Source organism: Psittacula echo, assembly GCF_963264785.1.
Source record: "Psittacula echo genome assembly, chromosome: 26".
Lineage (NCBI taxonomy): Eukaryota > Metazoa > Chordata > Aves > Psittaciformes > Psittacidae > Psittacula > Psittacula echo.
The window spans coordinates 1,678,582-1,703,674 of record NC_137761.1 but is presented as its reverse complement, the minus strand read 5'-3'; the positions used below and the strand labels follow the sequence as shown (position 1 = coordinate 1,703,674).

The 25,093-nt window shown below is 66.4% G+C and overlaps 5 protein-coding genes across 7 annotated transcripts; 1 reads left to right on the top strand and 4 right to left on the bottom strand.

Annotated features, from left to right (window-relative positions):
• Positions 1 to 278: 278 nt before the first annotated feature.
• On the bottom strand, positions 279 to 6,340 carry NECTIN4 (nectin cell adhesion molecule 4; the record flags this gene model as incomplete). The annotated part of the gene is made up of 8 exons (XM_080634870.1): positions 279 to 524; positions 757 to 861; positions 1,338 to 1,416; positions 1,517 to 1,664; positions 2,864 to 3,027; positions 3,906 to 4,020; positions 4,601 to 4,891; positions 5,887 to 6,340. The coding sequence occupies 8 exons, from the start codon at positions 6,338 to 6,340 to the stop codon at positions 279 to 281; spliced, it is 1,602 nt and encodes a 533-aa protein (XP_080490996.1).
• A 4,308-nt stretch (positions 6,341 to 10,648) lies between these two features.
• On the bottom strand, positions 10,649 to 12,969 carry LOC308230213 (lens fiber membrane intrinsic protein-like; the record flags this gene model as incomplete). The annotated part of the gene is made up of 4 exons (XM_080634813.1): positions 10,649 to 10,827; positions 11,487 to 11,621; positions 11,770 to 11,910; positions 12,801 to 12,969. 4 exons carry the CDS (start codon positions 12,967 to 12,969, stop codon positions 10,760 to 10,762), a joined length of 513 nt encoding a protein of 170 aa, XP_080490939.1. The 3' UTR covers positions 10,649 to 10,759.
• Positions 12,970 to 13,874: 905 nt separating this feature from the next.
• LOC308230503 (V-type proton ATPase catalytic subunit A-like) lies at positions 13,875 to 21,738 on the bottom strand. Of its 3 annotated transcripts, XM_080635219.1 has the most exons (14): positions 21,386 to 21,738; positions 21,167 to 21,295; positions 20,405 to 20,619; positions 20,181 to 20,318; positions 19,943 to 20,094; positions 19,203 to 19,365; positions 19,009 to 19,117; positions 16,736 to 16,858; positions 16,545 to 16,659; positions 16,404 to 16,467; positions 15,516 to 15,719; positions 14,382 to 14,476; positions 14,126 to 14,297; positions 13,875 to 14,038 (listed from the first exon to the last, which is right to left on the bottom strand). In XM_080635219.1, exons 1-14 carry the CDS (start codon positions 21,465 to 21,467, stop codon positions 13,946 to 13,948), a joined length of 1,854 nt encoding a protein of 617 aa, XP_080491345.1. In that variant the 5' UTR covers positions 21,468 to 21,738; the 3' UTR covers positions 13,875 to 13,945. The 3 variants fall into 3 exon arrangements, with proteins under 3 accessions (XP_080491345.1, XP_080491343.1, XP_080491344.1); XM_080635217.1 differs by lacking the exon at positions 19,943 to 20,094 and having other exon boundaries at positions 19,203 to 19,286; XM_080635218.1 differs by lacking the exons at positions 14,382 to 14,476; positions 19,943 to 20,094 and having other exon boundaries at positions 19,203 to 19,286.
• An 88-nt stretch (positions 21,739 to 21,826) lies between these two features.
• On the bottom strand, positions 21,827 to 22,725 carry PFDN2 (prefoldin subunit 2). Its single transcript, XM_080634774.1, has 4 exons — positions 22,648 to 22,725; positions 22,423 to 22,511; positions 22,197 to 22,320; positions 21,827 to 22,089 (listed from the first exon to the last, which is right to left on the bottom strand). The coding sequence occupies exons 1-4, from the start codon at positions 22,708 to 22,710 to the stop codon at positions 21,910 to 21,912; spliced, it is 456 nt and encodes a 151-aa protein (XP_080490900.1). The 5' UTR covers positions 22,711 to 22,725; the 3' UTR covers positions 21,827 to 21,909.
• Positions 22,726 to 22,759: 34 nt separating this feature from the next.
• NIT1 (nitrilase 1) lies at positions 22,760 to 24,978 on the top strand (the record flags this gene model as incomplete). Its single annotated transcript, XM_080634770.1, has 6 exons — positions 22,760 to 22,892; positions 23,698 to 23,988; positions 24,063 to 24,166; positions 24,244 to 24,377; positions 24,462 to 24,587; positions 24,715 to 24,978. Coding segments are annotated over exons 1-6 (921 nt in total). The 5' UTR covers positions 22,760 to 22,890.
• Between the last annotated feature and the right edge of the window lie 115 nt (positions 24,979 to 25,093).

The following is a 25,093-nucleotide window of genomic DNA, read 5'->3' as shown; positions in this document are numbered from 1 at the left end:
GCGAGGCAGGAGCCGGCCCAGAGTCCGAGGGGGTTTGGGGGGGGCCCGGGGGGGGGGGGCTCCTGCCCCTGTCCTTGGGGTGTCCCCGTGCCCGGGGGGGGGGGGGGGGCCGGCGCCGCCGTCACCTCCTCGTCCCCCGGCGCTGTGCCCGCAGGCAGGGGGCGCGCACGGAGCGTGTCCCTCACCCTGTGCCCGCAGCAGGGTGACGCTGGGGGGGGCACGGGGGGTCCCATCGCGGGGTGTCCCCCCCCCCCCGCCCCGTTTCCATCCCCAGCGGCTCACACGAGGTGCCCGCGGCCGTTGATGTAGATGCCGTTGGTGGTGGGCTTGGCCTGGAGCATCCCGTTCTCCTGCACGAAGTGGGTCATGGCCTGCTTGATGGGGTCCTCGCCGCCGCCGCCGCCGCCGTCCTCTTCCTCCTCCTTGGGCTCCTTCCCCGGCGGCGCCGCCGGGACCTCGGTCTGGGTCTCGATCTCCCGCACGGTCGAGAGCGTGGAGTAACTGCGGCCCTCGGGCTCCTCGCTCTGCGGGTGGGGGGGGTCACACAGGCGGAGGGGCTCGGACCCCCCCGAGGGGGGGTTTGCACCCATGAAAGGGGTTGGATGTGCACAAGGGGGGTGCACCCATGCCGGGGGTGCAGGGCTCGCTCTGAGAGCCGCAGCCATGAGTTGGGACCCCCAAGCCCCTGTAACTCCCTAGAGCCTCCCATAGGCACCCATAACCGCCCATAGCCCCCCGTGGCCCCGCGGTGCTCACCATGGCGGAGCAGATGCTGGTGCCGCGCAGGCTGTCCCCCCGCAGGCTGTCCCCCCGCAGGCTGCCCTGGCGGCTCTCGGCCCGCAGCTGCAGCGTCTCCTCCAGCTGTGACAGCCCCGTTAGACCCAGCTCCCCATGGACTGGCCCCATTGACACCCCATGGACCGGCCCCATTGACACCCCATGGACCAGCCCCATTGACATCCCATGGACCGGCCCCATTGACACCCCATGGACCAGCCCCACAGGCACCCCATGGTCCGGCCCCAAGGACACCCCACTCCCTGCTTCTCCTCCTTCAACACCCCCAAACTCAGCCCTCTGGGTCCTCCAGCACCCATTGCCCCCGTGATGCCAACACCCAGAGCACCCCAAGACGCCCTCCCTTGGGCACACAACTACCCATCCATCATCCCCAAACCCCAGCACCAAAGTGCCCCCAGCCTCAACTCCCTGTGCACCTGAACACCTTAAGAACCCCAAGATTCACTTCCTTGGGTACCCCAAACCCCATCACCCAAAGCGCCCCCACACTCAATTCCTTGGGTCACCCACTCATGACCCACAGCCCCCCCCATCACCTGGGTGCGTGTGTCCGTGCTGTGGCTTGAGTGCAGGCGGCGGATGGAGTTCTCCCGGGTGAGCGTCAGCTCCTCCTCACTGGGGACGTGGGGGGGGGATGCTCAGCACCAGCCCCTCGTATCCCCCCCCATGGCCCCATTTCCCCCCATGTCCCCCCACAGCCGTCCCCAGCTCTTACTACTTCTCGGAGATGCGCTTGGTCTTGCGCTTGTGGTAGAGGGTCATGACGACGACGACGACGACGAGGACGCAGAGCAGGACGGCGGCGATGACACCGACCACGACCACCGAGGCCGAGACCAGGTCGACCTTCCGCACCTCATCATCTGCGGGACACCCGCGGCGGGGAGGAGATGGGAGGTGAATGGAGGGATGGGAGTATCCATGGATGGATGGATGAGTCCATGGATGGACGGATGGATGGGTGGGTGGGTGGACAGATGAATCCATCCATGGAGAGAAGGATGGATAAGTGATGTACCCATGGATGGATGGTTTGATGGATGGATGGATGGATGGATGGATGGATGGATGGATGGATGGATGGATGAATCCATCCATGGAGAGAAGGATGGATGAGTAGATGCATCCATGGATGGATGGATGGATGGATGGATGGATGGACAAATACATGAATAGATGGACAAGTTGATGTGTGGATGAGTCCATGGATGGATGGGCAGATGAGTCCATCCACAAACAGATGGATGGATGCCCATGGATGCATCCACGGATGGATGGATGGATGGGTTGGCTGATGGCCGAGTAAATGGACAGATGGGAAGGTGGATGAACAATGGGTGTAGAGATGGCTGGACAGTGAGAGGTGCCAGAGGGATGGATGAGCAGAGGGGTGGATGGACAGGGAGATGAGCAGAGGGGTGGATGGACAGGGAGATGAGCAGAGGGGTGGACGGACAGGGAGATGAGCAGAGGGGTGGACGGACAGGGAGATGAGCAGAGGGGTGGACGGACAGGGAGATGAGCAGAGGGGTGGACGGACAGGGAGATGAGCAGAGGGGTGGATGGACAGGGAGATGAGCAGAGGGGTGGATGGACAGGGAGATGAGCAGAGGGGTGGACGGACAGGGAGATGAGCAGAGGGGTGGACGGACAGGGAGATGAGCAGAGGGGTGGACGGACAGGGAGATGAGCAGAGGGGTGGACGGACAGGGAGATGAGCAGAGGGGTGGACGGACAGGGAGATGAGCAGAGGGGTGGACGGACAGGGAGATGAGCAGAGGGGTGGACGGACAGGGAGATGAGCAGAGGGGTGGACGGACAGGGAGATGAGCAGAGGGGTGGACGGACAGGGAGATGAGCAGAGGGGTGGATGGACAGGGAGATGAGCAGAGGGGTGGATGGACAGGGAGATGAGCAGACAGACGGATGAGTGGACGGATGGGTGGTGAGCAGACACATGAGTAAAGGGGTGGGTGGCTGAGCAGGCGGGTGAGTCGCCGGATGGGTGCGTGAGGATCAGATGGGTGGGAAAGGGAGGGAACGGAGGGACGAGGGCACCCACCGGCCACCCTGCTCCTGATGCTGACGTTGGCTCTCGCCTCCTTGGCAGCCACGCGGTTGGACACGTGGCAAATGTAATCCCCGGCGTCGGCCACGGCCAGCGGCCGCTGGAAGATGAGGGTGTCCCCCTTCACCCGCACCCCGGCGGGCAGCGGCGCGTCCAACCTGCGGCACCGGCACCGTCAGCACCGCCGGCACCAGCGGCACCGCCGGCACCCCCTTGAGCCCGCGGCGTGCCCGGGCGGCGCAGGGCGGTGCTGCCGCCATCAAAGCCGGGGCTGCCGGTTCCCACGGCTGACGCCCTGCCCCGGCCCCGGCCGGGCTTGCCCGGGCACTGCACCAGCAGCCGCCGCCGCGGCGCTCGGCACCGGTGCGGGTACGGGCACGCCTGGGCAGGGCACGGCAGCGGGGACACGGCCAGGAACGGGCAGGGGACAGGGCAGGGACGTGGGCACAGGGGACAAGGGGGGGGTGCGGTACAGGCTGGGGGGACACGGCAGGGACATGGGGGATGTGGCAGGGACAAGGGCACAAGGAGGGGATGTGGCAGGGACATGGGACACGGCAGGGACATGGGCACAAAGATTGGACGTGGCAGGGACATGGCAGGGAGATGGGCACAAGGAGGGGACGTGGGACACAGTGAGGACAAGATCAGGACATGAACACAAGCAGAGGACACGACAGGAACATGGGGCACAGCAAGGACACAGCAGGGACATGGGCACAGGGGACAAGGGGGGGGTGCGGCACAGGCTGGGGGGACACGGCAGGGACATGGGCACAAAGATTGGACGTGGCAGGGACATGGCAGGGAGATGGGCACCAGGAGGGGACATGGGACACAGTCAGGACAAGACCAGGACATGGACACAGAGGACACAGCAGGGACGTGCCCCGGGACCCCAGCACAGGCAGGGGCACGCAGCAGGGACAGGACCGAGCTCCGGACACAGCGGGGGCACGAACCGGGCAGGGGCCGCCCCGGTGGGGTCGGGATGACCGGGGCGGGGGGGGGGGGGGGGCAGAGGCGGGGTCCTCACCGCGTCCAGTTGTAGGTGGGGGGGGGGTTGCCGTCCCCCAGGCAGGTCAGCGCCGCCCCCTCCATCCCCTCCTGCCACTCCTCCGTGTGCCCCAGCACCGACGCGTCCGAGAGGTCTGGGGACAGCGCCCGTGAGGGGACAGCCCCGGGGCCCCCCCGTCCCGCGTCCTCCATGGCACCCCCCCCCCCGCACCCCCGTGTCCCCCAATGTCCCTCAAAGCCCCCGTGTTTCCCATGTCTCTCAATGCACCCCATGTCCCAGCATCCTTCAATGTCCCGAGCATCCTCCATGCTCCTCAATGTCCCCCATGGTCACCATGTTCCCAGTGCCCTCATGATCCCTGCGCTCTTCACATCCCAAATGTTCCCTGCATCCCTCCCATGGCCTGCATGACCCTCAATGTCCCTCATGTTCCCAGTGCCCCCTATTGTCCCCAATGCCTATCAAGTCCCCAATGCCCATTTTGCCCTCAATGTCCCTCATGTCCCCAATGCCCCCAATGCCCAGCATGTTCCCAAGGCCCATTGTGTCCTCAATGCCCCCTATATCCCCAACGCCCTCCATGTCCCCAATGCCCATCATGTCCCCAATGCCCCCTATGTCCCCAACGCCCTCCATGTCCTCAATGCCCATCATGTCCCCAACACCCTCCATGTCCCCAATGCCCTCTGTGTCCCCAGTGCCCCGATGCCCACAGGCGACGCTGAGGAGGTGCGTGATCCTCTTCTCGTGGCGCAGGCCGGGGTGCTCCACCACGCACGTGAGGCTCTTCCCGTTCATGCTGCGCCCGGGCACCAGGAAGAACTCGCTGGTGACGGATGCGGAGCGGGCGTGCTCCGACCGGCGCGTGGCGTTGGTGCCGCGCACGTCAGTCTCCCAGCGCACGGAGGGCACGGGGCTGCCCTCGGCCGTGCACGAGGCCGCCAGCGTCCGGCCCTGACCCTCCTCCAGCGGCGGCCCCGGGTTCAGGATGGGCAGCGGCGGCACTGCGGCGGCACCGGTGCGACCGTGAGGCAGTGACTGCGCACCCACGAGCCCCAGCGCCGGTGCCGCTGCACCCCACGGACACTGCCCCAAGGCTCCTGCCACATGGCCCCATTGCCCCCTGCCCATCAACCCACTGCTCCACAGCCATTGCCCTGTCACCCCATGCCCATTGCCCATCACCCTATGCCTACCACCCCACAGCACTTGCCTCATTACCTTATGGCCATCACTCCATTGTCCCTTGCCCATCACCCTACACCCATCACTCTACTTTTGTCACCCATCAGCCTATGGCCATTGCCCATCATCGAAGGCCAATCATCCTATGCTCATTGCCCATCACCCTACACCCAACACCAATCACCCTATGGCCATCACTCATCACCCACTGCTCATCACGCTATGCCTATGACCTTATGATCGTCACCCTATGCCCATCACCCCATGATCATTGCCCATCACCCTATGCCCATCACCAATCACCCTATGGCCATCACCCATTGCCTATCACCCTATGACCACCACCCCATGCCCATTGCCCATCACCAATCACCCTATGGCCATCACCCATTGCTTATCACCCTATGACCATCACCCCAAGCCCGTTGCCCATCATCCCAAGCCGATCATCCATGGCCATCACCCATTGCCTGTCACCTCATTGCCCCTTCCCCATCACCCCATACCTATCATTCTATTCTTGTCACCTATCACCCTGTGACCATCACCCATCACCCTATGCTTATTGCCCATCACCCTATGCCCATCACCAATCACCCTACGGCCATCACCCATTGCCTATCACCCTATGACCATCACCCCAAGCCCATTGCCCATCATCCCACGCCGATCACTCCAAGTCCATCACCTCGATGCCCCTTCCCCATCACCCCATACCTATCATTCTATTCCTGTCACCTGTCACCCTATGGCCCTCACCCATCACCCCACGCCCATCGCCTGTCACCCTATGGCCCGTGTCCCGTGCACTCACCCAGCACCTTGAGCGTGAGGCGCCCCTCGAAGCTGCCCATGGGGAAGGTGATGAGGTGACACTCGTAGTCGCCCTCGTCGCCCTGCACCGCGTTGCGCAGGACGATGGCGCCGTCCTCCAGCGGCCCTCCCGCCCGCCGCATCACGCGCCCGGCGTAGGGCTCCTGCACGTGCTCCCCGTGCTCCCGGTTGAGCACGGCCACCTCGGCGCTGCTCCCGGCGGGGCCCCGCTTCAGCCACGTCACCTGCACCACGTGCTCCTGCTCCTGCGCCCGGTACCGGCACGGCAGCACCACGTCCTGGCCCAGCACCGCCGTCACGCTGCGCTGCACCTCCACCACGCCGGCGCGGCCTGCGAGGGCAGCACACGCTTGCACACGCTTGCACACGCACACACCGCGCACTTGGGCTCGCTTTGCACACACTTGTGCATACTTGGGTGTACTCACACGCATCCAGGCATGCTGGCACACACACATGTGCTTGGGTGCACATGCAGACACACACATGTGACTGGATGTGTGCACACACACATGGACACTCATGCTAATGTGTCTCTATGCGTGTTTAGGCACGCTTGCACACGCACAGGCGTGCTCAAGCGCGTTCAGGCACCCTCCTGCGTGCTCAAGCACACTCGGACATCCTTATGCACACTTGGACATGCTCATGCGTGCTCGGGCGCGCTCACGCACACTCGTGCAGGCCTGGAAGCGCTCGGGAGCACGCACACGCGATCCTCGTGCCCGGGTGCACGCTCCGGCACGCCTGGGCCAGCAGAGACGCGCTTGTACGCACGTGGGCAGGCTCACGCGTGTGCAGACACGGTCAGACAGGCTCAGACACGCGTCCGACCGTCACTTACATCCGGGTGTGCTTGTGCACGCTCAGACCCGCACACACAGAGGAACAGCCTCCCTTGCTCACACACATGGGGCACACTCAGCACCGCTCACACAGGGGCACACTCAGCACCGCTCACACAGGGGCACACTCAGCATCGCTCACACAGGGGCACACTCAGCATCGCTCACTCAGGGGCACACTCAGCACCGCTCACACAGGGGCACACTCAGCACCGCTCACACAGGGACACACTCAGCATCGCTCACACAGGGGCACACTCAGCACCGCTCACACAGGGGCACACTCAGCACCGCTCACACAGGGGCACACTCAGAATCACTCAGGGGCACACTCAGCACCGCTCACACAGGGGCACACTCAGCACCGCTCACACAGGGGCACACTCAGCACCGCTCACACAGGGGCACACTCAGCATCACTCACACAGGGGCACACTCAGCACCGCTCACACAGGGGCACACTCAGCACCGCTCACACAGGGGCACACTCAGCATCGCTCACTCAGGGGCACACTCAGCATCGCTCACACATGGGGCACACTCAGCATCGCTCACACAGGGGCACACTCAGCACCGCTCACACAGGGGCACACTCAGCATCACTCAGGGGCACACTCAGCACCGCTCACACAGGGGCACACTCAGCACCGCTCACACAGGGGCACACTCAGCACCGCTCACACAGGGGCACACTCAGCATCACTCACACAGGGGCACACTCAGCATCACTCACACAGGGGCACACTCAGCATCACTCAGGGGCACACTCAGCACCGCTCACACAGGGGCACACTCAGCACCGCTCACACAGGGGCACACTCAGCATCGCTCACACAGGGGCACACTCAGCATCGCTCACACAGGGGCACACTCAGCACCGCTCACACAGGGGCACACTCAGCATCGCTCACACAGGGGCACACTCAGCATCACTCAGGGGCACACTCAGCATCGCTCAGGGGCACACTCAGCATCGCTCAGGGGCACACTCAGCATCGCTCACACAGGGGCACACTCAGCACCGCTCACACAGGGGCACACTCAGCACCGCTCACACAGGGGCACACTCAGCATCGCTCACACAGGGGCACACTCAGCATCGCTCACACAGGGGCACACTCAGCACTGCTCACACAGGGGCACACTCAGCACCGCTCACACAGGGGCACACTCAGCATCACTCAGGGGCACACTCAGCATCGCTCACACAGGGGCACACTCAGCACCGCTCACACAGGGGCACACTCAGCACCGCTCACACAGGGGCACACTCAGCATCACTCAGGGGCACACTCAGCACCGCTCACACAGGGGCACACTCAGCATCACTCACACAGGGGCACACTCAGCATCGCTCACACAGGGGCACACTCAGCATCACTCACACAGGGGCACACTCAGCACCGCTCACACAGGGGCACACTCAGCACCGCTCACACGCACTCGTGCACCGGGGCACACGCAGCCGCGCCCGTGCGGGGCCGGCGGGGCCGGGGCGTGGTGCGGGGCCCGCCCAGCGGCGCCGCGGGAAGCGGCGGGGCCGGAACAACCGGACGGCGCGGATGCCGCGCGCTGCCGGGGCTTGCGGCCGGTTCCCACCCCCGCCGCCCCGGGGCCTCGCGCAGAGCCCCCCGCGCCGGGCCCGGCCTAATTACCCCCCGATTAGCGCCGGGTTAATTAACTAATTGAGGCTCTCCCCGGCCGTGAGTCACGGCCGCCGCCGCCGCCGCTCCGCCTCAGTTTCCCCCGCACACAGCGATGGGCTCCGGGGGGGGGGGACGGGGAGTCCGGGGGGGTCCCGGAGCTGCCGTCGAGGGAAGCGGCGAGGGGGGAGCCTGGTGCCGGTGCCGTCGGGGCGGGTTGAGGTCCCGCCGCGGGGCGTCCCCACCCACCGGGGCCGAGCGCGTGGGAACGGAGCCGGGAACCGGCTCAACCGGATCCCGCGGCCCCCACGCCCCGGCCGGGCTCCGCTGCGCGACCGGCACCGGGGGGGGGGGGGGAGAGCCCTGGGGTGTCCCCGGTGGGGGTTGTCCCGGAGAGGGGGTCCTAGAAGGGGGGGGGGCACAAGCAGCCATACGTGTGCCCTGCCCAGCGCTGCCCCTTGGCTTGTGCCCGCACACGCGTGTGCGCTTCTGCCCCTTGGGGGGCACACGCGTGTGTAACCCCCCCAAACCCCCCGGGGGGGGGGCAAACACATGTGTAGAGCTGCCCGGGGGGGACACACGTGTGTAACCGCACACACATCCCTGGGCAGAGATGGGGGCACCCCCGCGTCCCCCCCCTTCACACACAAGTGTCTGCCCCACACACGCGTGTGCTCGCAACCCCCCCCCCCCCCCGGGCCTGACACGGGGTGAGGGGCTCAGCCCCGCTCTTTGCACGAAGCCCCCGATATCCCCCCCCCGTACCCCGAGGGGGTGAATGACGTGGTTGAGGGGTGGGGGGGGGTCAGCACCCCCCGGTGGTGACGTCACGCCGCGGCATCCAGCCGGTTCCCACGGGTCCGGCAGCCGTGGGGAAACTGAGGCACGGGGGCTGCGGGGGGGGGGGCACGGGCACGCGCATGGACACGGGCACGCGCGGGCACACGCACACGGGCACAGGCGGACACAGGTGCGTGGAGCCGCAGGTGCACACGCGAGCGCTCACACGTACACAGACACGCGTGTGCACACGAACGCACACACGTACATGTATATACGCGCACATACATGCACGCACCCCACCGCCTTGCACACGCGTGTGTACCCCGCTCCCCCATCCCGCACCCCCCCCCCGGGCTGGTCCCTCCTCGGTGCGTCCCGTCCCCGTGTTCCCCCGCCTGTCCCCCATTGAGTCCCGCACCCCCCTGGGCTACCGGTGCCCCCTTGTTCTCGTTCCCAACCACGGGGCAGCCGCTTCCCCCCCCCCCCCCCCCCGCGCCCCCCGCCCCGGGGCAGCCTCTGCCCCCGCCCCGGTCCCCGCCCCCGGTCCCGTCTCGCAGCCCGGAGCAGCCGGTGCTGCCGCTCCCGGTCCCCACACCCCGGGGTCCCGCTCCCGGCCGTGTCCCGGTGCGGGTCCCGTCCCGTCCACCCCTTCCCGGTGCCGGTCGAGCCTTACCGGTAGCGGCGAGGAGCAGGAGGAGGAAGAGGAAGAAGAGGGCGAGGAGAGGGGGGAGGAAGGGCTTCCCGGGCCGCATCCCGCGGGGGGCCATGCGGACACCTGCGGGCTCACGGCGCTGCTCGGGCCCCGGCCAGCACCATCCGGACCGAACCGGGCTGCACCGGGCGGGCCAAACCGGGCCGAGCCGAGCGGGACCGGGCCGAAGCGAACGGAACCGGGCGGAACCGAGCCCGACCGGGCTGCACCGGGGCGAACCGGGCTGAGCCTGGCCGGGCCGTTCCGGGCTGCCCGGGGCCGTTCCGGGCCGTTCTGCGCCGCTCGAGCCGGGACGGGACCGGGGGGGCGGGGCCGGGCGGGGGCGTGGTCGCGGGGGGCGGGGCCTCAGGGGGTGGGGCCGGGCGGGGCGGACCGGTCTGGCGGGTCGGGGCAGGGGCGGGGCCGAGGGCGCGGCCTTAAAGGGGCGATGGCAGCGGTGGGTCCCACAGAGCGCTCTACGGCGGCTACCGTGGGGGATCCGGTGGATCCAAGTCCCTCCATTGGCTCCATGGCCCTCCCATGCTCCCTCCCAGTTGAGCCCTCCCCAAACATCCCTATTTCTGCCCAAAACATGGGCCGGAGGGGGCTGACTTTGACAGCCCCCCAACCGCCCAAATTTGGGGTCACCAAATCCCACCAGACACCACTGGGGGGTTGGAGGGGGGCAGTTTATTGGCACAGCAAAAATCGAGGTAAAACGGGGGTGCGGGGAGCTCAGCGCAGCAGTGACCGGACACAACTCAGCGCAGCAGTGACCGGACACAACTCAGCACAGCAGTGACCCACACAGAGAGGTGCCCCCACCCGGCTCTCGTGGGGAGGAGGCGGGGCAAGGGTGGGAGCAGGGCTCCCCAGGGTGCTTGGTGCCCCTCAGGCACCCACCTCTTCGGAGCTCTCTGGAGACGGGTCCTTGTGGGCAGCACAGAGGTGGAAAAGCCCTGGCGGGGGGAGAAGGAGAGGGCTCCGTGTGGGCAGGGGGAGCCCAAACTGCTGCCCCCTGCTTGTGGGTGGCCTCAGCACATGGCCAGGACCAGCTTAGCCCTGCAGAGGCCTGACTCAGCTCAGCACAGCAGTGACCTCCCCATCCTGCAGAGACCAGACACAGCTCAGCACAGCTGTGACCCCCCTATTCCCATCCTGCAGAGACCGGACACAACTCAGCACAGCAATGACCCCCTATTCCCATCATGCAGAGACCAGACACAACTCAGCACAGCAGTGATCCCTTCATCCCCATCCTGCAGAGGCCCGACACAACTCAGCACAGCAGTGACCCCCTATTCCCATCCTGCAGAGGCCGGACACAGCTCAGCACAGCAGTGACCCCCTATTCCCATCCTGCAGAGACCAGACACAGCTCAGCGCAGCAGTGACCCCCTATTCCCATCCTGCAGAGACCAGACACAGCTCAGCACAGCAGTGACCCCCTATTCCCATCCTGCAGAGACCGGACACAACTCAGCACAGCAGTGACCCCCCCATCCCCATTCTACAGAGGCCCGACACAGCTCAGCACAGCAGTGACCCCCTATTCCCATCCCGCAGAGACCGGACACAACTCAGCACAGCAGTGACCAGGCCACGGAGGCTCCATTACCTGCAGAGCTGATGAGGGCGGCAGCGACCCAGCCCAGGATGTAGGACCAGGAGAAGCGCCAGGCGGCACGGGTCGGCCCCAGCAGCCTCGGGGTGCCAGCCGTGTACAGCCCCAGCCCCAGCAGCGCCAGGAGCCCTGCGGGCACAGAGGATGGGTCAGTGGCACCGGCCAGGGCAGCCCATGAGACCCTGGCATAGACCGGGCCCAGCTCAGTGCACCAGTGGCTGCCCTGGGGACAGTCCCCAAAGCCCCATGGCCCCCCCCCATGCCCATCCCCACGTACCAGCCAGGAGCAGGGTGGCACCGGCTGCACGGACGCGCACCCGCCAGGCAGTGCCGGCCGCAGCGCAGAGCCCCATGGCGAGGCCGGCAGTGGCCATGAGCACCGAGAGGAGCATCAGCACCCGCGTAGCCTCCCATAGCGCTGCGGGGGGACACACAAGGGTTGGGGACACGCGGGGGACCCTGAGACATGGCCCCATGTGCAGCCCACAGAGACCAGGCACAGCTCAGCGCGGCAGTGACCAAACATCCCCACCCCACAGAGAGTAGACACGGCTCATGGCAGTAGTGACCCCCCCCATCCCCACCTCACAGAGACCGGGCACAGCTCAGTGCAGTAGTGAACCCCATCCCCACACTGCAGAGATAGGGCACAGCTCAGCGCAGCAGAGACCAGGCACAGCTCAGCACAGCAGTGATGGGCACAGCTCAGTGCAGCAGTGACGGGCACAGAGCAGCAGTGACGGGCACAGCTCAGTGCAGCAGTGATGGGCACAGTGCAGCAGTGACGGGCACAGCTCAGTGCAGCAGTGACGGGCACAGCTCAGTGCAGCAGTGATGGGCACAGTGCAGCAGTGACGGGCACAGCTCAGTGCAGCAGTGACGGGCACAGTGCAGCAGTGACGGGCACAGCTCAGTGCAGCAGTGACGGGCACAGTGCAGCAGTGACGGGCAGAGCTCAGCAGTGATGGGCACAGCTCAGTGCAGCAGTGACGGGCAGAGCTCAGTGCAGCAGTGACGGGCACAGTGCAGCAGTGACGGGCAGAGCTCAGTGCAGCAGTGACGGGCACAGTGCAGCAGTGACGGGCAGAGCTCAGCAGTGATGGGCACAGCTCAGTGCAGCAGTGACAGGCACAGCACATCAGTGACGGGCACAGTGCAGCAGTGACGGGCAGAGCTCAGTGCAGCAGTGACGGGCAGAGCTCAGTGCAGCAGTGACGGGCACAGTGCAGCAGTGACGGGCACAGCTCAGTGCAGCAGTGACGGGCACAGCACATCAGTGACAGGCAGAGCTCACCACGCGGTGCGTACCGGGGGTGCCGGGGTGGGGGCCGCAGTGTCCCCCGCTGCAGACGCGCCACAGCCCGATGCTGGCGCTGCCTCCGGGCACCCGATGCTGCAGCCAGGAGCCGGTGGCGGTGGCCGCCAGGAGCAGCCCCAGGCCGCTGGCCCCGCAGAGCAGCCCCCCCCCCGCCGGCATCGCCCTGCGCGGGGACACGGAGGGGACAGTGCCAGGGGAAGGGGGGGACCCGGGGTGGGAGCACTGGGGGACATCCATGGGGACACCTCCAGGGGACACGGGGGGCATCGGGGTGGCAGCACCAGGGGATGCAGGAGGACACCCATGGGCACATCTCTGGGGTGGCAGCAGCAGCGGAGGCAGGGGACGACCAAGGGAGAACCCAGGGGACACACATGGGGACATCTCCAAGGGACATGGGGGGACCTGGTCATTGCCAGCACCAGGGGATGCAGGGGACACCCATGGGGACATGAGGGGACCCGGGGGGACTTCTGGGGACATCACCAAGAGACATGTCCATGGGGACATTGGGGGACCGGGGGGGGCACCTCAAAGGGGCACCCATGAGGACTCCTCTGGGGGGGTGCAGGGGACACCCCTGGGGATACCTTTGGGGCTGTCCCTGGCAGCCGGCGTGGGCACCTCCAGGGTATGGGGGTACCCGGGGGTGCCACCTCGAGGGACATTGGGGACAGACCCCCCCGGGACACCCACCCTGGGCCACTTACCCACCTTCAGCACCGCTGTCCCTCCGTGTCCCTCTGCCCCTCAGTGGGGACAGTGCCATTGTTGGGGACACAATGCGCGGAAGGTTCCGGATGCTGACACGGCACAACCGTGTCCCCGGGGGTGGCAATGGGGGGGGGGCGGGACAAGGGATGCAGCCGGGGGGGTGGCTCCTTCCTCGTAACCATCTTGGTGGCCCCAGGTCCCACCCAGGGGGTCCCTGTCCCCCCTAAACCCCTTCCAGTCCCCAAAGGCGCTGCCCCCCCTCGACACCCCCCCTCCCCATTTCCCAGTGTGGAGTTGGGGGGGACCCCCCCATGCAGCACCCATGGGTGGGGGGGACCACGAATGTCACCTCCTTGCCCTTTATTGGGGGTACGGGGGGAAACCCTAGGGGCCCCCCCTCCCATGTCCCCCCCTTGTCCTCTCAGTCCTCCAGGTTGCGGAAAGCCGCCTGCATCTCCTCATTGAGCTGAGCGAAGGCCGCCGTGATGTTGGCTTCGCCGTCCTTCACCGGGTCCTGGGGACGGGGGGGACTCGGTGACACCGGTCCCTGCGATGGGGGGGGTCACCCCATACCCCCCCCCCCTCCATCCCCGATGCCCACCTTGAACTTCATGGCGCTGAGCTTGTAGAGGATGTCCCCGAGGCCCTCGCGGATGGTGGCCCAGGTGACGCGGTGCTCGCCCGACGCCGTGGCCTCCACCGCGTGCCGCGCCAGCTCGTAGAACGTCACCATGTTCTGCAGCATCCCCACCGTCTTGTAGAAGGGGCAGAACCTGGGGGGGGCCAGGGCCGGGGTTGGGTGCTGGGGGGTGCTGAGGGGGTGCTGGGGGGGTGCCGGGGTGCCGGTGTTCCGGTACCTGTCGTAGGAGGAGTAACCGTTCTGCTGCAGGAAGTCGTCCTTGAGCAGCTTGGCCACCTCCAGCGTCACCTTGTCAGCCTCGGCCAGGGATGCCTGCGGGGGGACGGGCGTGGGTGTCCTTGTCCCACCCTCACCCCATTCCCCATGTCCCCAGCCTGTATCCCATATCCCCATTCCCAGCCTGTATCCCATATCCCCATCCCATTCGTATCCTCTATCCCCTGTCCCCCATCCCATATTAGATATCCCCATTTCTGTGTCCCATATCTCCATCTCATCCCCATCCCATACCCCATATCCCCATCCCACCCTTATCCCTGTCCCTATCATGATTCCATCCTGTATCCCCCATGCCATCTCCATCTAACATCCCATATCCCTATTCCCATCCTGTACCCCATATCCCCATCCCATCCCATATTCCTATTCTCATCCCATATCCCCAATCCCCCATCCCATACTGCATATCCCAGCCCTCCCTATTCCATTCTTACCTCTGTCCCTATCATGATTCCATCCCGTATCCCCCATCCCATGTCCACCTAATATCCCATATCCCTATTCCCATCCTGTACCCAATATCCCTATCCCATATCCCCTATCCCCTACTCCATATCCTCATCCCTCCCCATCCCACCCTTATCTCTGTCCCTATCATGATTCCATCCCGTATCCCCCATCCCATGTCCACCTAATATCCCATATCCCTATTCCCATCCTGCACCCCACATCCCCATCTCATCCTGTATCCCCAATCCCCCATCCCGTACTCCATATCCCCATCCCTATCTCTGTCCGTACCATGATTCCATCCCATATCCCCCACCCATCCCATCTCCATCCAACATCCCATATCCCTATTCCCATCCTGCACCCCATATCCCCATCTCATCCCATATCCCCATCTCAACCCGTATCCCCAATCCCCCATCCCGTACTCCATATCCCCATCCCTATCTCTGTCCGTACCATGATTCCATCCCATATTCCCCACCCATCCCATCTCCATCCAACATCCCATATCCCTGTTCCCATCCTGCACCCCATATCCCCATCCCCTATCCCCTCCTCCATATCCCCACCCCTCCCCATCCCACCCTTAGCCCTGTCCCTCCCATGGTCGCTATCGCACCTTGCCCACCAGCTGCACGATCTCGGCCAGCTCCTCCTCCTCCTGCAGGATCTCCCGGGCGCGGCTGCGCAGCGCCGGGAACTCGGGGTGCAGCCGCTCGTAGTGGGGCTCCAGCGCCCGCAGGTACCGGCTGTAGCTGATGAGCCAGTTCACGGACGGGAAGTGCTTCCGCTGCGCCAGCTTCTTATCCAGCCCCCAGAACACCTTCGGGACCGGCACAGCGCGGGGGGGTCACCCGGGGGGGGGTCAGGGGGAATGGATGGAGGGGACACGTGGGATGGGGGTCACACTGTAATAGGGGTCAGGGGGACACATTGGGATGGGGATTAGGGGACACACACTGCAATGGGGGGGTCAGACAACGACGGGGTCAGAGGGGGTCACACCGGGATGGAGGGGACACGTGGGATGGGGGTCACACCATAATAGGGGTCAGGGGGACACACCGGGATGGGGATTTGGGGACACACACTGCAATGGGGGGTCAGACAATGATGGGGTCAGAGGGGGTCACACTGGGATGTGGGGTTCACACCATTATGGGGGTGAGAGGGAGTCACACTAGGATGGAGGTGAGAGAGGACACATGGGATGGGGGTCAGGGAGGGTCACACTGTAATGGGGGTCAGGGGGACACACCGGGATGGGGATTAGGGGGGTCACACTGCAATGGGGGGGTCAGATGGGGGGATCAGGGGGGTCACACTGGGGTTGGGATGGGGGGGGTCACACCAGTATGGGTGTCAGAGGGGTCACACTGCAGTGGGGGGTCAGGCCATGGCGGGGGTCAGGGGGATCACACCACAATGGGGGTAGGGGTCACCACACCACGATGGGGCTCAGGGGGATCCCCTCGTGATTGAGGTCCCCCCCTTGCACCCCACTCACCTGCACGATGCCCAGCGTGGCCGAGGTGACGGGGTCGGAGAAGTCCCCTCCCGGGGGGGACACACTGCAGGGGACAGCGGGGGGGGGTGTGAGGGGTGTCAGGGGTGGGGGGTCCCCATTCCCCCCATGTCCCGCACTCACGCTCCGATGATGCTGACGCTGCCCTGGCGGGGGGGGTTCCCGAGGCACCGCGCGCGCCCGGCGCGCTCATAGAAGGATGCGAGGCGGGCGCCCAGGTACGCGGGGTAACCGCTGTCTGTGGGGAGCTGGAGTCAGGGGGGGCCTGGACAGCGGGGCCCCCCCCCCCTCGGGTCCCCCAGTCTTGGGCTCACCCGCTGGCATCTCGGCCAAGCGCCCCGAGATCTCGCGCAGCGCCTCGGCCCAGCGCGACGTCGAGTCGGCCATCATGCTGACGTGGTAGCCCATGTCGCGGAAGTACTCGGACAGCGTGATGCCTGCGCCGGGCACGCGGCTTCACAGCCCTGTGTGCGCCTTGCACACCCCTGTGTGCCCATTGCGCACCCGTCTGCTCCCATTGCGCACCCCTGTGCGCCCACTGCGCACCCGTCTGCTCCCATTGCGCACCCCTGTGCGCCCATTGCGCACCCGTCTGCTCCCATTGTGCACCCCTGTGCGCACATTGCACACCCGTCAGCTCCCATTGCGCACCCGTCTGCGCCCATTGCACACCCCTGTGCGCACATTGCACACCCGTCTGCTCCCATTGCGCACCCGTCTGCGCCCATTGCACACCCCTGTGCGCCCACTGCGCACCCGTCTGCTCCCATTGCACACCCCTGTGCGCCCATTGCGCACCCGTCTGCTCCCATTGCACACCCCTGTGCGCCCATTGCGCACCCGTCTGCTCCCATTGCACACCCCTGTGTACCCACTGTACATCCCTGTGCGCCCATTGCACACCCGTCTGCTCCCATTGCGCACCCCTGTGCGCCCATTGCGCACCCGTCTGCTCCCATTGCGCACCCCTGTGCGCCCATTGCACACCCCTGTGTGCACATTGCGCACCCGTCTGCTCCCATTGCGCACCCGTCTGCGCCCATTGCGCACCCGTCTGCTCCCATTGCGCACCCCTGTGCGCCCATTGCGCACCCGTCTGCTCCCATTGCGCACCCGTCTGCGCCCATTGCACACCCCTGTGTGCACATTGCGCACCCGTCTGCTCCCATTGCGCACCCGTCTGCGCCCATTGCGCACCCGTCTGCTCCCATTGCACACCCCTGTGCGCCCATTGCACACCCGTCTGCTCCCATTGCGCACCCCTGTGTGCACATTGCACACCCGTCTGCTCCCATTGCGCACCTGTCTGCGCCCATTGCACACCCCTGTGCGCCCACTGCGCACCCGTCTGCTCCCATTGCACACCCCTGTGCGCCCATTGCGCACCCGTCTGCTCCCATTGCACACCCGTCTGCGCCCATTGCGCACCCGTCTGCTCCCATTGCACACCCCTGTGTACCCACTGTACATCCCTGTGCGCCCATTGCACACCCGTCTGCTCCCATTGCGCACCCCTGTGCGCCCATTGCGCACCCGTCTGCTCCCATTGCGCACCCGTCTGCGCCCATTGCACACCCCTGTGTGCACATTGCGCACCCGTCTGCTCCCATTGCGCACCCGTCTGCGCCCATTGCGCACCCGTCTGCGCCCATTGCGCACCCGTCTGCTCCCATTGCGCACCCCTGTGCGCCCATTGCACACCCGTCTGCTCCCATTGCACACCCGTCTGCGCCCATTGCGCACCCGTCTGCTCCCATTGGGCACCCGTCTGCGCCCATTGCGCACCCGTCTGCTCCCATTGCGCACCCCTGTGCGCCCATTGCGCACCCGTCTGCTCCCATTGCGCACCCGTATGCGCCCATTGCACACCCCTGTGTGCACATTGCACACCCGTCTGCTCCCATTGCGCACCCCTGTGCGCCCATTGCACACCCGTCTGCTCCCATTGCGCACCCGTCTGCTCCCATTGCGCACCCGTCTGCGCCCATTGCGCACCCGTCTGCTCCCATTGCGCACCCCTGTGCGCCCATTGCGCACCCGTCTGCTCCCATTGCGCACCCGTATGCGCCCATTGCACACCCCTGTGTGCACATTGCGCACCCGTCTGCTTCCATTGCGCACCCCTGTGTACCCACTGTACATCCCTGTGCGCCCATTGCACACCCGTCTGCTCCCATTGCGCACCCCTGTGCGCCCATTGCACATCCCTGTGTCCCCATTGTACATCCCTATGCGCCCATTGCACACCCCTGTGCCCATTGCACACCCGTGTGCTCTTATTGCACACCCGTGTGCGCCCATTGCACACTCCTGTGCCCATTGCACACCCCTGTGCTCTCATTGCACACCCGTGTGCTCCCATTGCACACCCATGTGCCCATTGCACACCCCTGTGCTCTCATTGCACACCCGTGTGCTCCCATTGCACACCCATGTGCCCCCATTGCACACCCGTTGTGCGCTCCAGCAACCTCATGGCCACCACCCGTGTGCCCCCAGCCGATGCACACCGGTAGCTTTGTGATACGCGCGCACGCGTGCTCATATGTGCCACAGACATGACCCGAGCCCGCCCTGGCGCACGCACCCGTGTAGATGGAGGCTTCACGCGCAGCCACCGGCATGTTGGAGGTGTTGGCCACCAACGTCGTGCGCTTCATGATGGTCTCCGTCCTCCCGTCCACCTCCATGGTGAGCTGAGGGTGGTGGTACCATTGTCACCATCGCATCCCTGTCCCCATGGTGCCACCATCCCCTCGGTGCTGCCGTCCCTGTGCCCACCTCGGGGAAGTCCCGCAGGACCTCGGACATCTCATTGCCGCGCTCGCCGCAGCCCACGTAGACAATGACGTCGCTGTTGGAATACTTGGACAAGGATTGGGAGATGACGGTTTTGCCACAGCCAAAGGCGCCCGGGATGGCCGTGGTGCCGCCCTGCACGCACCTGGGGACGGGGACACGAGGGGATGGGGACACGAGGGGTGGCCATGGAGAGCAGAGCGACTGCCCCCACCACACCACTGCATCCCTGCGGAGGTGCCAGGCAGGAGGAATCCTCATCCCTCATCCCTGGGGACTTTCTGGAGTGAGGGTGACCCTCATGGTGTCACCCACCCCACGGTCCCCACCCCTGTGCCTGTTCCCAACCCCAACCTCACCTGTGTCCCAACCCTTGTCCCTCTCATCTATCCTTGTCCCTTATTCCCATCTCCAGCCCTATCCCTACTTCCATCCCTGTCCCCAGCCCATCTCTCTCTGTTCCACATCCCCAATCCCATCCCCGTCCCCATTCCCTGCCGCTACCCCCATCTCCAGCTCCTTCCCCATCCCTGCCCCTTATTCCCTCTGTGATCTGATCCCTGTCCCTGTTCAACCGTGTCCCCATCCCTAACCCTGCCCCTTATTCCCACCTCCAGCCCTATCCCCACTTCCATCCCTGTCCCACATCGCCACCTTCTGTCTCCATTCCCATCTCTGTCTCCGTCCCCACCTCCCACCCTATTCCCGGCTCCGCTCCCTACGGGAAGAGGGCGTCCAGCACCCGTTGTCCCGTCAGCAGCGGGTGATTCGCCGGCAGCTTCTCCGCCACGGGCCGGGTCTGGCGCACGGGCCAGACCTGCAGCATCGTCAGCTTCTCCGTGGCGCCCTGGAAGTCCAGCTCCAGCACCACGTCCTGGGGACGGGACAGAGCGGGACGGGCAGGACCCGCACCCCTCATCACCCCTCATCATCACCCCGAGCCCCGGTCCCCGTCCTCACCGAGACGCTGTAGCGCCCGGGGGGGGCGATGTAGGTGACGGTGCCCCGGCTGCGCGGCGGCACCATGATCCTGTGCTGGATGAGCGAGTTCTCGGCCACCGTCCCGTAGATGTCGCCGCCGGTGAGGTGGCTCCCGACCTGCGGGGCAGCCGGGAGGGCGGGTGATGGGCTGCGACCCCCGCGGCTGCCGGGGTAAAGGGGGGTCCCCACGTCCGGCCACGCACCCGGATGTCCCTGCCGGGGGCGAAGTCCCAGTCGAGGTGACGGGCGAGCGCGGGGACGTTGGTGCCTCGCGGGATGTAGATGCTGTGCGTGAGCTCCGCGATGTCCCGCAGCGGGCGCTGGATCCCGTCGAAGATGGAGCCGAGGATGCCGGGGCCCAGCTCCACCGAGAGCGGCTTCCCCGTGCGCAGCACCGGGTCCCCCACCTGCACCCCCGCTGCCCCGCGCTCAGGAAAGGCCACTGTGAGATGGGGGGGACCGGGAGGGACAGGGCAGGATGGGGGGGACCGGGAAAGGTGCGGGGGGATAAGGAGGGGACAGGACATGGGGACAGGGCAGGATGGGGAGGACAGGAGGGGACAGGGAGAACAGGACAGGATAGGGTCCCTTGTTAGGGACCAAGAAGAGGATAGGACAGGGGGGTCAAGGCAGCACATTGGGGACATGGAAGGGACTGGACAGAGAGAACAGGACAGGGTGAGGGGATGGTGAGGACAGGGAGGAGACAGGACAGGGAGAATGGGACAGGATGGAAGGACAAGAAAAGGATGGGGGGGGAACAGCACAGAATTGGGGGTACAGGAAGAGGACAGAGACATCAGGACAGGACGAAGGCAAAAGAAAGGGTCAGGGGGGATAGGGGAGGATGGCAGGGACAGGGCAGGGGACCGGAGGGGGGAAAGTGGTGAGAAAGGGGGGGGTATAGGGGAGAGCGAGGGGACACGGGAGGGGTGGGACAGGGGCACACAGGTGCAGCAGGATACAGGTCTCCTCGTAGACCTGGAGCGTGGCCATGTCCCCCTCCAACCGGATGATCTCCCCCACCAGCTCCGCGTGCCCCACGCGCACCAGCTCGTACATGGCTGCTCCCGCCATGCGTGAGGCCGTCACCACTGCGGGGACACCGGGACACGGCACCGTCACCGACCGACCCCAGCCACCCCCCCCCCCCCTCCGGTGCTCCCCCCCTCCCCGTGCGGTACCGGGCCCCGAGACGCCGTGGACGGAGCCCATCAGGCTCTCACGCTCGGCCTCCTCCAGCCGCGGTGCCCCGGTCCCCTCCATGGCGCCCTCCGTCAGCCCCGGTGGCACCGGTGTTATATGGGGCCGGCGGCCGCAGGGAACCGGCCGGGCCCGGTGGCGGTGACGCCGCAGGCTTGGGCTGTGTACAGTCAACAGCGCGGTGCCATGTGCCAGCGAGCACCGGCACGCACCGGCCTCGGCAGGGGCACGGTGACACCGTCCCTGCCCGGTGCCACCACCTCCCAGCGCCCCTATACCCCCCCAGCACCCCTTCCCCTGTCTTTTGGGGTGCACCCCCCCACGGCACCCATCACCACTGCTGGGGGGGGTCTGACCCTATACGAGGCTGCACCCCCTTCCCCTGCTCCCCCCCCCCAGCCCCCTCAGCGCCCACAAGCAAAGGGGGAAAAAAACCCAACATTTATTTAACAAAAGCACAACCGAGGAGCAGGAGGAGCCGGGGCTGCGAGGCCAGGACCCGGCGCTACGAGACCAGGACTCCGGCAGAGCCGCCCTTGGCCGCGGTGCCCCCGGCGCCGTCCCCGGGCGGCTGCCGGGGCTCGTCCTCGCCCACCAGGCGGATCTGGTGCTGCTCCCGGAACTCGTTCAGCTCCCGGCCCTTGGCCTGCAGCTGCTGGTTCAGCGTCGCGATGATTTTGCTGATCTGGGGGGCAAGGGGAAGGATCACGGCGGGGGGGGGCTCGGGGGTAAAAGCGGCTCCCCCGAGGGGGGAAACGGACACAGGGGATGGGGACCCCCCCCTTCCCCAACCTGCTCCTTGTTGCTCTCCAGCGCGGGCAGCACCTCCTTGACCGTGCGCTCCACCAGGATGCCCCCCACCATCCGGTAACACTTCCGCGTGGGGTCCACGTCCCGCAGGGTCTCAATGACGAGGCTGCGGGAGGGGGGGGGGGACGGACACGGGGACCCGCTGCGGGTGAGGCGGGGAACGGACCCCCCCGCCCCGAACCCCTCCATGCCGGTGGCCGGGCCCCACCTGTGCTCGTTGAGCTCCAGCTCCAGCTCCGCCGCCTTGGAGGCGAGGCCGCGCTGCTCCTGCCGCAGACGGTTGAACCGAGCCACGACCTGCGCGGACAGGGCCGTGAGGGGGCTGCACCTCAGACCCCGCCCCACTGCCGGCTCCCCCAGCCCGGTGCCCGCAGCACCCACCCCCCCCCCCCCCCCCTCCGGGAACCCCCGGTCCCGGTGCCCGGTCCCGGACCTGCTCCGCGGTGGACGCCTTCCCCCCGCCCGCCGCCGGCCTCCCCTTCCCGCTGTCCGCCATCTTGCCCCCGCCTCCCCGGCCCGCGGCCACGCCCCCTTCCGGCGGGAAGCGGGAACGAGGCGAGGCGGGCGCCATGTTTGTGTGGGGCAGCGGGGCCGGCGCTGAGGCGCTGCCGGCGCCATCTTTGTTGTGGGCGCGGGGGGGACTTTGCTCCTGGTCCCGAGGTGCCGCCGGTGGCGCATGTACGGAGCCGGGGGGACGGGAGCGGCAGCGGGGAACGGGGGGGGGGGGATTGGGGGCAAATGGGGCCATTGCGGGCAGCTGATGTGGGGCACAGCTGGGGCAGTTTACGAGGTATTTGGAGCAGTTTTGGGGCTGGCCTGGGGCAGGTTTGGGGTTTCTGAGGCAGTTTGAGGGGTGCTGGGGGCAGGTTTGGGGTTTCTGAGGCAGTTTGAGGGGTGTTGGGGGCAGTTTTAGGGGTGCTGGGGGCAGTTGGGGTCTGGCCTGGGCACTGCTGGGGCAGTTTTGTGGTGCTGGGAACAGTTTGAAGGGTGCCGGGGACAGTTTTGGGTTGTTGGGGGCAGTTGGGGTCTGGTCTGGGCAGTTTTGGGGTGCTGGGGGCAGATTGAGAGGTGCTGGGGGCAGTTTTGGGGTGCTGGGGGCAGTTTGAGAGGTGCTGGGGGCAGTTTTGGGGTGTTGGGGGCAGTTGGGGTCTGGTCTGGGCAGTTTGAGGGGTGCTGGGGGCAGTTTTGGGGTGCTGGGGGCAGATTGAGAGGTGCTGGGGCAGTTTGAGAGGTGCTGGGGCAGTTTTGGGGTGTTGGGGGCAGTTGGGGTCTGGCCTGGGCACTGCTTGGGCAGTTTTGGGGTGCTGGGGGCAGTTGGGGTCTGGCCTGGGTACTGCTGGGGGCAGTTTGGGGGTGCTGGGGGGTGTTTCCCTCCCCAGGCCCCTGTGCAGTATCAATCCCATGGCCATGGGGCAGCGTCGTGCCCCCCCCCAAGCCCCATCCTGGGCTGTGCCCCCCATCCGCACCGTGTGTCCCCCCCCAGGCTGAGCGCTGTGCCCCGCTCGGTGCTGTGCCGCCTGCGCCCCGGTGCCGCTCTGCGCCGCGCCATGGCCATGAAGCCGCTGGTGGCCGTGGGCCAGGTCACGTCCACGCCGGACAAGGAGCAGAACTGGGCGGCCTGCGCGGGGCTGGTGCGGGAGGCGGCTCAGCGCGGCGCCTGCCTCGTCTTCCTCCCCGAGGGCTTCGACTACATCGGCTGCAACCCGGCGCAGACGCTCAGCCTGGCCGAGGGGCTGGATGGGCCCCTGATGGGGCGTTACATGGAGCTGGCCAGGTACCCCCCCCGGCAGGGCTGGGGCTGGAGGTGGGGTCCCGCTAGAGCCGGTGTCACCTCGGTGCCTGTGGCAGGGACTGCGGCGTGTGGTTGTCCTTGGGTGGCTTCCATGAGCGCGGCCAGGACTGGGCGAGCACGCAGCGCATCTACAACTGCCACGTGCTGCTGGACTCCACGGGTGAGACCCCCCCCCATGGCCCTGCCCCACTGATAGAGGGGGTCCCCGTTTGCCCCTTCACACCCTCCTGTCCCCAGGTCGCCTCGTGGCCGCGTACAGGAAGACCCACCTGTGTGACGTGGAGCTGGAGGGACGCGTGTCCATGAAGGAGAGCGGCTTCACCAACCCCGGCACCGAGATCGTGGCGCCGGTCAGCACGCCAGCGGGCAAGGTACGGCACAGGCGAGTACCCATGTCCCCTCCAGTGTCCCATCACCGTGTCCTCACCCCCGTCCCCCCTTCTCCCTGCCACCAGCTCGGCCTCTCCATCTGCTACGACTTGCGGTTCCCTGAGCTCTCGCTGGCGCTGCAACGTGCCGGTGCCGAGATCCTCACCTACCCCTCGGCCTTCACCATGCCCACAGGCTCAGCGCATTGGGAGGTGAGTCCAGACCCACCGGGAACCAACCCTGCAGCCACAATGAGGATAAAACCCCCTTTTTAGGGGTATTTAAGGGGTACAACTGCCCCCTCCAGAGCTGTGTTTGGTAGTGCCACATCCCCGGCAGGTTCTGCTGCGTGCCAGAGCCATTGAGAGCCAGTGCTACGTGGTGGCGGCCGCCCAAACCGGGAAGAACCACGAGCACCGGACATCCTATGGCCACTCGCTGGTGGCGGACCCATGGGGGGCTGTGGTGGCCCAGTGCCACGAGGGGCCAGGGCTCTGCTACGCCGAGATCGACCTCGAGTACCTGCACCGCATCCGGCGCGAGATCCCGGTGCAGAGCCACCGCCGGCACGACCTCTACGGCACCGTGGGGCTGATGCCATGAGCCCAGCCCTGGTGCAAGCCATGGCAGAGCCAGGCTGCCTTCATTTCAGGCCGTTTCTCCCCACATCACAGCAGCAGGATGCACTTGGGGGGCAGCAGGAGGGCTCCCCCCCGAC